The sequence below is a fragment of the Thamnophis sirtalis genome, unplaced genomic scaffold (assembly GCF_051295495.1).
Source record: "Thamnophis sirtalis isolate CommonGarterSnake01/CBP01778 unplaced genomic scaffold, rThaSir2_p1.2 scaffold_7, whole genome shotgun sequence".
Taxonomy (NCBI): domain Eukaryota; kingdom Metazoa; phylum Chordata; class Lepidosauria; order Squamata; family Natricidae; genus Thamnophis; species Thamnophis sirtalis.
The window spans coordinates 64553996-64566371 of NW_028261387.1; the positions used below are offsets into that span (position 1 = coordinate 64553996).

At 38.8% G+C, this 12376-nt stretch overlaps 1 protein-coding gene across 2 annotated transcripts in view; it reads left to right on the forward strand.

The window, feature by feature from the left end:
• Positions 1 to 12376, forward strand: part of MYH7B (myosin heavy chain 7B) — a 49513-nt gene extending 37137 nt beyond the window's left edge. For both annotated transcript variants that reach the window (XM_014059000.2, XM_087720313.1), the window contains 15 exons: positions 453 to 842; positions 1769 to 1895; positions 2818 to 2936; positions 3817 to 4013; positions 4553 to 4902; positions 6001 to 6125; positions 7050 to 7165; positions 7617 to 7809; positions 8561 to 8764; positions 8876 to 9001; positions 9556 to 9726; positions 10039 to 10143; positions 11185 to 11280; positions 11657 to 11791; positions 12265 to 12376. In XM_014059000.2, coding sequence (XP_013914475.2) covers positions 453 to 842; positions 1769 to 1895; positions 2818 to 2936; positions 3817 to 4013; positions 4553 to 4902; positions 6001 to 6125; positions 7050 to 7165; positions 7617 to 7809; positions 8561 to 8764; positions 8876 to 9001; positions 9556 to 9726; positions 10039 to 10143; positions 11185 to 11280; positions 11657 to 11791; positions 12265 to 12276 — 2466 coding nt within the window. In that variant the 3' untranslated portion in view covers positions 12277 to 12376. The remainder of the gene's footprint in view (positions 1 to 452; positions 843 to 1768; positions 1896 to 2817; positions 2937 to 3816; positions 4014 to 4552; positions 4903 to 6000; positions 6126 to 7049; positions 7166 to 7616; positions 7810 to 8560; positions 8765 to 8875; positions 9002 to 9555; positions 9727 to 10038; positions 10144 to 11184; positions 11281 to 11656; positions 11792 to 12264) is intronic.

Genomic DNA, 12376 nt, shown 5'->3' on the forward strand with positions numbered 1-12376 from the left:
CTTCTCCAGCATATTATTTATCACAAAAGTCAAAATGGGTAAACATTCCATGTAGCTAACGAGGATTTTTAAGTAGCCTGCTGCAGTATACTCTAAATATTCTGGGCATCTAGGGTTAAGTGATCATATTGTTGAATATGGTAATAGAGAGGGAAACCTTGGGGATAGGTTTCCCTCTGGTCCACCTGTCAGATGGGAAGTCTGTAGTTTAAAGGGATTGGTTCTCACAACCGATGGGAACATTCAAGGGATCTCAGTGGCTGAGCTGTCAGACAGCTCCCTTTAAAGAGGGAGCTGCCGGACAGCTCCGACACTTGTATATATTAATCTACCACTCGTCCCACACTTAACACATATGTAGGTGAAAGTCCCAGTAGAAAAGGTATAAGCAACACTGGCAGAAACAGGACAGATTTTTCTGGTAGTTCCTGTCATTTGTTATCTCCTGACAGGCTCGAATTGAGGAGCTGGAAGAGGAGCTTGAAGCAGAACGAGCTGCCAGAGCCAAAGTGGAGAAGCAAAGAGCTGAAGTAGCTCATGAGCTGGAAGAGCTGAGTGAGCGGCTTGAAGAGGCGGGTGGTGCCACAGCCTGCCAAATAGAGCTGAACAAGAAACGTGAAGCAGAGTTCTTGAAGTTACGCAGGGACCTGGAAGAAGCCACCTTGCAGCATGAGTCAACTGCTGCCACCCTGCGCAAGAAGCATGCTGACTCAGTGGCTGAACTGGGGGAGCAGATTGACAACTTGCAGCGTGTCAAGCAAAAGCTAGAAAAGGAGAAGAGCGAATTGAAGATGGAAGTGGATGATCTAGCTTCCAACATTGACTACCTCACAAAGAACAAGGTGAATGGTTGAGTCATGTGGAATTCTATTAAAACTTATTGTTTGTGTATTAATGGATGGCAGGGGAGAGTTATTGTGGGGTAAATGTCTCGTATAAGAGCTATCAGTATGATGAAGGGTTTATTCCTCCCACAGTTGCTATTTTGGGCTTCGTGTCAACCCTTTGATCTATGCTAGTTTGTTTTTTCTGTTTAGACCAGTCTTTCTCAAACTTGGCAACTTTAAAACATATCTTTGATGCAAAAGACAATGTATTGAGAAAATTTGTCTTCTCCTCTTATCAAGTTTCTAGATTCAATGACTGTAAAAAAAACACACCAACCCAGCAGACCTGGTTAAAAAAAGTGTCATAATAGTTAAATAATCCCAGAGTACAGACTGAAAACAGATTTTGGCTCAACATAATTTTAGCCCACCTTACTTACGGGTAACATAAAACAGAATAAATGTTACAAAGCTAGAAATAAATCAGTTTTTGTTTTTTTAAAAAACATCAATTGACATTAATTATAGAAATTACAAAACTTAATTTTTCCTAATAAAGAATTGATATGATAAAAAATATGACAGTCTTCCCTCAATTTGGAAGTACAGATCAGGTGAATCTAATGCAGAAATCAGGTACTATATTTCAATAACTGTTTTCCCACTTTCGGTATGACTTAGCGTCACTGCATTCCTGTAGTTTTTTTTACCGATCAGGACTCTGAATGACTGATGGAAAAAAATAGTAGCTAACTCTTCTTAGAATGACTCATAGATCCCAGTTTTGTATTCAATTGGGAAGCTAAGAAACCTACCATATGAATATCATACCAAAGGTTGAACCATGGAGTAGAATTCTTAATCTAGACCTGACCTGTTCCTTGATTATTTAATTCTTAGACAATTCCAGGATGTATCCAAATTTTTTCTTCCTGTTACAGGCAAATGCTGAGAAACTCTGCCGGACGTATGAGGATCAGCTAAGTGAAGCCAAATCAAAAGTGGATGAACTCCAGCGTCAGTTGGCTGAAGTGAGCACCCAGCGTGGCAGACTGCAGACTGAAAGTGGTATGTTATAGAAACACTTTATAGACCCTGGGAAAAGACTAAGATGTCAAATATATCAAAACAGTTTTTACTTTTGAATAGCAGCTGTAATGGGTCTCCCTAAGATTAAATCAATCTAGTAATATAGCATTGATTATTGATGTTAATACTTGATATACCTTATGGCATATGAAGAACTAAAACTGCTGCACAACTTTGAAGAAATGTGATTTGGTACAAAAAACAGACAAGCAAAACAGGGAATTTGTGCAATTCCAGAAGTGGGTAGAAGAGGGAATTTCAACCACTGTGATCTGTCATGGGAATGCTACCTTTTGAAATTATCAGAGGTATACAAATGTTGTTTTCTCCTGAATCTGTGATTAGCAGAAATTGTAGAGAAATCTTTGTGTATTGGATTTGAGCATAATGTGTGATTTCTTAGCCATAGAACGGCTCACTGATGAAGGTTTTTAGGGGAGAAAATTGTATAAAATACAACTGCCGGCCATCTTGGCCAGCCTGATTAATAATCAGAACTACTGTATTTCATTAACTTCTGGGAGGGCATATACATTGCTCACATTGTATTGCTGTAATTGTTTCATTAACATTTCTTAAGCATTAGTTAAGAAAAGATGAATTTTTAACTGATCTGACAGCATACTCATAAAGCCCAGGATGATAACAGCAAACATGGCAGAGTAACTAAGAACCATGTACAATATAAGAACAGCTTTGATTCATTATCAACTATTTTCACTTTCTTGAAAAGATACTGTTTTCGATTTTTCTGTTGAACTCACAGAATATCCATTGGAATTCAGGACCAATCCTGAAATTTACTGTGTCTAGTTTTGATACTAAAGCAATTGAAAACTATGAGTACTATGATGAACAAATTTGACCGTGATATGTATATATATATATTTTACAAAATCAGGTGAACTTAGTCGGCTCCTCGAAGAGAAAGAATCTTTTATAAACCAGCTGAGTCGGAGCAAAACATCATTTACCCAAACCATTGAGGAACTCAAAAGGCAGCTAGAAGAAGAGACCAAGGTGATTATTTAAACATATAGAGATTAGATCTGTGGTTATGAGCAGCTGATTTTACTGGATTCAGACTGATGTTGTTAAAAACCAGGCCAAATCTCAGAGTATATGAATTAAGCAACAAAATGAAGGGTTTTTGTCAAGATATAGTATATTTTTACTCCATTACTAAAGCTGTACACTACTTTGAAATGTAAGAGTGGGGATTTCTGAACATTGCAAAACTTGAGGAACATTTGCAATCTTGCCTTGTCATTTAATTGTTTGCATAGATTCTGCACTATAGATTCTGATTGCTTACCACATATGCACTTATTTTTCTCCTTTGCTGATATCATTCAAATGATGTTAGTGAGTAAACAAGAATCAGCAATTCTTGATGAAACAAAATGGCTCTATAAACATTGGGTAGATGCCTTCTCATCTCAAAGCCAAGATAAGAATAGCCAAATTTTCATTGATCTGAAAATGTGGAAGGAAAAAAAACCCAAGAGTTAAAAAAATATAGTGTTTTTTTTAATTATATGCTTCCCAAAGTCATGTTTTGGGAGATGGGTGACTATATAAATGCGAAACAAATATGTGAATAGCTAGTCTTTGATTTCTGTGTTCAGCAGAAACCAGATCTGTGTACTATACACGTCCATATTTTTCTCATAAACCATGGCTATCCTAACAAATAATTACCTTCATAGAGTCATTATGGGAGTGGGCAGCATATACATCTGATAAATAGGCAGCAGCAAGCCAGACCTCAATGCTTGTCAAAATGCATCTATGGGAACATATCAAATCCCAATTTATTTGACATGGAGAGAGTTGGAAGTATTAACTGCTTGATAAAGAATTGATTTTATTTTAATCCCAACAATTTTCAACTTTTCAGTCCAAGAATGCTTTGGCTCATGCTTTGCAAGCATCCCGCCATGACTGTGACCTTCTGCGGGAGCAGTATGAAGAGGAGGTGGAAGCCAAAGGGGAGCTCCAGCGCTCTTTGTCCAAGGCCAATGCTGAAGTGGCCCAGTGGAGGACCAAATATGAAACAGATGCCATCCAGAGAACAGAGGAATTAGAGGAAGCCAAGTGAGTTCCTGTAATAGTCATTCACACTAAGTATATTCTGAGAATCTATGATACAGGGAAGCACTTTGGTATCACAGCAATGCCTATTAACATTTTTGCAATTAAAGCAGGGGGAAAGTCCATATTAGGACTTGTTGAAGGACACCATGCGATGGAAGTAACTTTAACTTTAACTTTAATAAGATTTGCATGCCGCCCACTCCCTTGGGACTCTGGGCGGCTCACAACAAAAATAAAAACATATAAAATTTTAAGAATACAATTATTAAAATTCATATATCATCCATTCAATCAAGTGGGGCTGGATATTAATCAACAGCCCCAGGCCTGCTGGAACAGCCAGGTCTTGGTTGCTTTACGGAAGGCCGGGAGAGTGGTAAGGGTCCAGATCTCTGCGGGTAGCTCGTTCCACAAGGCTGGTGCAGCTACAGAGAAGGCCCTCCCTTGGGGAGCCGCCAGTAGTAGGGTTTCTGAAGTATGGTCTCCAGTGTGTGCTCCAATAACTTCCCTATCTAATCAGCATGATTGGCAAATTTCAGGAAGAAGCTGGCCACCCGTCTACAAGAGGCAGAGGAGGCTGTGGAAGCAGCCCATGCCAAATGTTCCTCTCTGGAGAAAACCAAGCATCGTCTTCAGACTGAAATAGAGGATCTGTCCATTGACCTGGAGAGAGCTAACTCAGCTGCTGCTGCTTTGGACAAGAAACAACGTGGTTTTGACAGGATAATTGCTGAGTGGAAACAGAAATATGAGGAAACGCAAGCAGAGCTGGAGTCTTCTCAGAAAGAGTCCCGTAGCCTGAGCACAGAACTCTTCAAGCTCAAGAATGCCTATGAAGAGTCCCTGGAGAATCTAGAGACTCTCAAGCGTGAGAACAAGAATCTGCAAGGTATCGACAAGGCTGTATCACTTCTAAATGGCACAGTATAACTTTTTAAAAAATTATCCTGAAGGCAGAAGCAGAAATATAGAACAAGAAGATAGAAACAGTAGAAGAAATAAACCAGCTTTCTAAAATATATTTATTTGTAATATAAGCCAGTATGTTTATCCATACCTAATTCAGCATGGCTCAGTTATACATTCAATTCTAGGTTGTTTATTACTTGACTGTATGAATTGGCTTCTATAAAAGAAGGAAGAGAAAAGTTTCAAACAAAGATGTTTTTTTGAGGTGATTTTGGGGCTGATTTATTTTCTGAAAAATAGTGGAAAAACGTCCTTCGAAAGTTTGTAACCATATATCTGTGGTATTATTTCAAGGGGAACGCTGCAAAGATGGGATTGGGAGAGGTTACAGGTGGGTTGTCCATTAAATAGATAAATAAATAGATCAATAATCTATTTATCCCAACCAGTTAATCAAAAAATGAGTAGAAAATTGATGGGCCAGTATTTTTAAATTTTTGTAAGTCTGATATCAATATTGTAGCTCCATAACACGTTGGATAATGTTAGATTGATGTTCTGTTCCCAGATAACTATGTCCCCTTGGAAGAGTTGCCATCTCTAGATGGGTATAATTCATAGGACTTTAAATAAAAGGAGAAATGCTTTGTGCTCCTTGGAGCAAGTTGTGTGTGCATGAAAATCTTACATTCAGCTATAATAAGTATTTTACTCTTATTTCCCTTCTTTGATGTGAGTTTTGACTGCTTTTTCCTAGACATTAATAACTATTAAGGAAAGAAAAAACAGATAGATTAGTCTGGTGATTGTTTAAGTGATTCTATTAATACAAAATATATAAATGCAGGTAGGAATAAAGGGTATCATTCTATAAACCAATGAATGGAGCATAATGTGATCAAAACCTTCTATTACCCCTAATGACATGAAATTGTTCTGATGGCATAACCAAGTTTAACCTTATAGGCTAGAAATTAAATATGATTTTGAATACAATAGAGAATGGAAACAATAGGTGGAGGTTACCCAAGTTTCCAGACTACAAATAAGTGTATACTATTTGTCTTGGTCTCTTCAGAGGAGATAATGGACCTAACTGATCAAATTAGCATGAGTGGAAAAACCATCCATGAACTTGAGAAGCTGAAGAAAGGCTTGGAGACTGAAAAGAATGACATCCAAGCAGCCTTAGAGGAAGCTGAGGTAAGCTCTTGAATGATCGCGGTAAGCCTTGCTATTATTTAAACTTGACATATCAGCAGGTATTATGCTTTACTTGGTTTGGATTCAACATATTGAGTGCATTCACAACAGTGATCTGTAAACAATGGTTTATGATTTAACACAGTATGTGAACCATCTTGTTGTGCCATAGTCAATAAATATTTAAATGTGACCTGTATACCAAGCAATATGAGTAGTATCCAAATCACTTCCCAAATACAATGGAGGCGGCAAAGAATTGGGTGTGAAGGGAATAGGGTAACATGAGGTAAAAATGAAATAGGAATTGGCGGAACTGTGAGGGTATATTGGCTTGGTATAAATATAATGAAGAATAAGTCGCTTTCTTTTACATAAACCAGTTTGTTCAGCAAATCATGATTAAAAAAAGATTATGGTTTAAGTAGAGCAATTATCCAACAGGACCTGTAACAAACCCTCTTCCTGTTCGTCCCAATTGGGCTGTTGCCTTTTGCTACTTTCTCCATGTGTCTTTGATCCAGTATTTAAAGCCCAATAAATAAAACTACAGTAGGAGCAGGCCATTATCTGGGTCTGACATGGCATCTAGAGCTCAGAAAAATGTATTTCTAGATTTTCCACAAAGATCTCCTAATGCCTGAGAATGAATAGATATTATAAAGATGTTTGTCTAATCTACAGACAAGTAATATGGTGTCCAGTTGTTTGGACTTTAATTTTAATTTAATTTTCATCAATCACAACCATGGCTTTGTCAATAGATGTAATTATGAAAACCAATCTCTTAAAAAAATAGGAAAAAATTAAAAAGGAAGACAGTGATCAGAAATGTTGATAGCAATCCACAATCAGAATATAGTACATTGAAGGGAAGTGAACTTCTGTTGAGATTTATCGCTATTTATATTTCTGTGACTTAAGGGAGCCCTGGAACATGAGGAGAGCAAGACCCTGCGCATCCAGTTGGAGTTGTCCCAGATCAAAGCTGATGTTGATAGGAAACTGGCAGAGAAAGATGAAGAGTTTGAAAATTTAAGGTAGAAATATGACACATTGGAGATTCTGTTATATACTTTATAGGATGAATTGTAGTGATATTATCTTGTAAGATTTTCATGACAAATGAGGAAATCTACTCTCAGAGGCACTGTTGAAAAAGCAAGGCTGTATTGATGGTTCAGTGTTACTGGGCTAATGAATTAAGTCATCATCCTTCTTTTAATGACCCCATAATCCCTTGCGGGGTGAAGTTTAGACAACTGAACGGAGCTGAGTGTTTACTGGCCATATGCCCTTCCTATTGCCAGTGCGGAGTTTTGTTCCGCAGGTACATTCTCATTGTGCCCAGAGAGAGAAATATCTGCCTCTACCTAGGATCGAACTTACAGCCTCCAGATTGTGAGGCGAGAGCTCCACTCTACGTCACCGTACCACTCAGGCTAACAAATTAAGTGCCTCATACTAAAACCCTTTTCTTTTTTCTTCCAGACGTAATCATCAGAGAACCATGGATTCTATGCAGGCTTCATTGGATGCTGAAGCCAAAGCCAGAAATGAGGCTGTCAGGCTGCGAAAGAAAATGGAGGGAGATCTCAATGAGATGGAGATCCAGTTGAGTCATGCCAATCGTCAGGCTGCTGAGTCTCAGAAACTGGTGCGGCAGCTCCAATCCCAACTGAAGGTCTGTCTGAATCATTTCTCAAGTAAATGTAGTCTATCAGCCAGCTGGGGCTCCCTTTTCCAATCTTCTCAGTGATTATCACCTTATATTAAAGGGTGGCAGTTTTATTGGGAAGTAACATGTGCTATTATTTTTCTGTCTTCAAGGGCTACAGAGAATGCAAAGCACTGTGCAGTCATAGCCACTGTGGGATAGAACTAAAACTGTTAGCATCCCCCCCCCCATGAGGAATTGGTTTCTCCCCTCAGACTGGATTTATTAGCTAGGAACTTAATGCACTGTTAAGAATGTTATTTCAGTCCCAAGAAGCTAAATGTAATAGAAAGTCAGGAGTTTTGTCATGAGGTATGTTGAATCGGGTGAATGGATGAGACTCAGGCTTACTGGCAAAACAACAGCTCTTTATTAGAATTATGTACAATCCAGCACTGCTCCATTTGACAGCTAGCCCTTTTATAGGGAGCTGTCAAATGGCTTGGCCAATCAGCTTTAAGTGTTTTCCCGCCAGATTGGAGGACCTTGTTGGAACCTACCATACTGGCTGTCAGTATGTAACAAGGTAGTGTGATTTTGGGACACTCTGGTGGCTGGAAATCTTAATGTGGCCCAAAAGCTGCAGGTAGCTCACCCTCTTACTTGATGTTCACTATTGGGAATCATTGTTTGACATTTTTAGTGGTTCATTGAGTTTTGCAAAACAACGTTTATTTTTTCTTGTGTTAAAACTGACTTCCCTCGATACGATCCCCAGGATTTGCAGATTGAACTGGATGACACTCTACGCTATAACGATGATCTGAAGGAGCAGGCAGGTGCTTTGGAGAGGCGTAACAACCTATTGCTGGCTGAAGTGGAAGAGCTGCGGGCATCCTTGGAACAGGCAGAACGTGGAAGGAAATTGGCTGAACAGGAGCTTATAGAGGCAACAGAAAGAGTCAATCTATTACACACCCAGGTGAGCGGGAGAGTAGTCATTTCAAGCAGAGATAATCACTATTGGAATCAGTTCCAGATGGGAAGCAAAAGTGGGAGCATTTTCATGGTTAACTCTTTTCTTCCCAACCAGAACACAAGCCTGATTAATCAGAAGAAGAAGATGGAGACAGACATTTCACAGCTGAGCACTGAAGTGGAAGACGCAGTGCAAGAATGTCGAAATGCTGAAGAGAAGGCTAAAAAAGCCATCACTGATGTAAGGGGCCTAAAAGAGCAGGGGTGGGACTATTGTGAGGGCTACACTGATTTTTCATATAGGCCTCTACTGATGTGGCAGTTTCCTTTCCCAGTTTTTCCCAGAATTCTTTTCTATGGAGCTTAATAGCAAATACACAATGAAAATGGGTATTTGAGTAGCATCCAGAGGTGGATTGCTCCCAGTTCGGCCTGGATCGGGTGAAACGGTAGTAGCAGCGGTGGGAGGCTCTGTCCACCTGTCCGGATGCTTCTGCGCATGTGCAGGAGCATCACACATGAGTGAGCACACATGAGGGCACGCATGGGGGTGCGCCCGAACCGATGGTAAAAAAATTGTCAACCCACCACTGGTAGCATCTAGCAACTTTCATTGATGGGGAACTCAACGTTTGGCAATATCTAATATCTGGCAGCAGGATCAGATATTACTGAACTTGTAAGCCAGCTTATCTCAAACTAGCGCCCTCCAGATCAGTTAGCTGTAATTTTCATAATCAGTCACAGTAGCTAGTTTTAATGCTACATGAATGTTTTGGCTGTTGTCACTATCAGGCAGCCATGATGGCAGAGGAACTGAAGAAAGAGCAAGATACAAGTGCCCATCTGGAACGGATGAAAAAAAATATGGAACAGACCATCAAAGATCTACAAATGAGGCTGGATGAAGCTGAGCAGATTGCCCTTAAAGGGGGCAAGAAGCAGATTCAGAAACTGGAAGCCAGGGTTAGTATTTCAAAGGACACCTACTTTTTCTGGCAAGAACCTAATTTCTTGTGGATTATGTGGCCAATGTTCCCAATAAAACTAGACATGATGGGTTATTAAAAGTTTGGATTCAGTGAAGTCTGAAATCATTTAAAGTTAAATAAAATCATACTCACAAACCTCTGCTGTAGAGGCAATAATCCTTCGTCATGTTGTAGTCCATTAATATCCTATGTACATATCCAATGCTTTGTGAAGCATGACAAACAATATAATTCTTTGTTTTTTGAGCCAAGGAAGAACTTAACTCTACTGTTTGATCTTATTCAGGTACGAGAACTAGAAGGTGAGTTGGATATAGAACAGAAGAAGAATGCAGAGTCTCAGAAGGGCATTCGCAAGTATGAGCGAAGAGTCAAAGAATTGACTTATCAGGTACAAATTTCATCATCTTCACATCGAATCCTCAGATCCATTTTCATTAACACATAGGGTGAAATCAACAAAAAACATAGGGGGAGCATTATACAAAAATGAAACTTCTCCTTTTGCCTGCAGATATCCCATCATTTTAGCATAATTCAAAGTCCTTCAGGAGATAGCAAACTCCAAGATTGTTTCATTTGGAATGAAGTATTGTCCTCAGTCTAATTTGGATTTGTAATTTTATTTCACAGACAAAACTGATCACTTTGGCTACATGATTATCAATTGGTTTGCACAGCTAACAAGATCAATTCTCCTTTAAAGCTATTGACCAAAACATCTAGGTTTGAGTAAATAGTACAAAAAACCAAGACTTAGGCTAGAGATCTTTCACAAAATTATCTTATTCTGTTTCCAAATCAAACTATATTTTTCCCATGTCATCTTCTCTGGTATATTTCTATCAATTAAAGGAAAGCTCAGTAATAGGAACCAAAATTGAATACTTTGCTCAAAATAGCAATAGCACTTAGACTTATATACTGCTTCACAGTGCTTTACAGCCCTCTCTAAGCAGTTTACAGAGTCAGCATATTGCCTCCAACAATCTGGGTCATAAATGGGCACCTACGTATCTATAGATAAATCAGGAAGGGGGAGGACATATTTCCAGCAAGTGAAAGAGTGCTTCAGAAATTTCTTCTATGGAATATGAGTAGAATCTCAGTTTAGCTACCCAATTAGAGGGAAGGTATGTCTATTAAATCCAACTATCTGTTAAATTTGTTATGTTAAACCCAAATGTACATCCTTTGAATCAATTTACTTGTGTAATTACATAGCTCATGTAAAATGGCATCACTTGCAATAAAACAAAACTTCAATTTGATGGATGAGAGGGGATGGAGTTAAAATGAAAAAAAAGCTCATTATTTTGGAAATCCACTAAACCAAGGTCCACTATATCAAGTTTTATCAGAAAGATTACACTTTTATAGTCATATGGTAACATATATGGGGTGAACCAGATATCTGATTATTACATTTCAGACTGAAGAAGACCGGAAGAACCTGGCACGAATGCAGGAACTGATTGACAAGTTGCAGAGCAAAGTCAAGAGCTACAAGCGTCAGTTTGAGGAGGCAGTAAGTAGGGATTCCAGCAATTTAAAAGGCAACAAAATGCTAGTCCTAGTCAATTAGTTTCCTTTGGCTCTGTAAAAACCCTTAATCATCTATTTGTCTGTATTACTGTGCAGAAATCTAATTTAAAAATACAATTCTAAAATGACACTTTAGAAATTCAGACTCCTCCAAAGTACTTAGGAAAACCATCTCCCTTGGCTCTACACCTTATCTTTCTGGATTAAAGAGGCATTAGTGTTCCTACTACTATCGAAAATGTGCCAAACCTTTTGTATGCCTAGAACATTGTTTGCCATAATTCCTCAGTCATTTAGTGCAGCCAAGAATTTTTCCAATACCTGGTTCCACTACATCAAATTCCATCTTCTATTTATAGGAGCAACAAGCCAACTCCAACCTGGTCAAATACCGCAAAGTGCAACATGAGCTTGATGACGCTGAGGAACGAGCAGATATTGCAGAGACGCAAGTGAACAAGCTGCGTTCTCGCACTAGGGAAGTTCCTCTGAAGGTGAGAAAAATGTTGCCTGAGGTAAAGCATGATAATTATCTCCCCATCAGTCTCATTCCTTAATGGATAAACTGTTGGGGAACACACATTAGCTCTTCATGTGATGTGATTTCATTGGCTTCACTAAACGCTATTCAGCCGTAACCAATGTATAAATCAGGGAATAGATAGCAGGAAGGATGGCTGGGACACAGGGCATGAGAAAGATGAATGTGTTCTCTGTTTTTGCTTGCTTAGTCAGACAAAAATCTTGAAGCATGAAAGCCATGTATCACAGGCTGAGTTTGAGCTTTCAACAATGTAATGTGTAATCAGAATACAATAGTGATAAACATCATTGTATTCTGATGTGGAAGATCCAAGCCACAAAACAATTGAAATCATTTTTCATGAAAGAGGGAGAGGGGGCTCCGGGAAGTTATCTGTAGCAATCAAACAGGAGTGTAACTTTATTTTTTAATTATTGTTAACAGCACGAAGAATAAGAAACTCCAGTATAACATCTCATCGATGAATATGTCTGTATAATGGCTGCAACAGTCATTTCTGTATACGTAGTGAATAAATAAAGTCTAGTTCTCATGA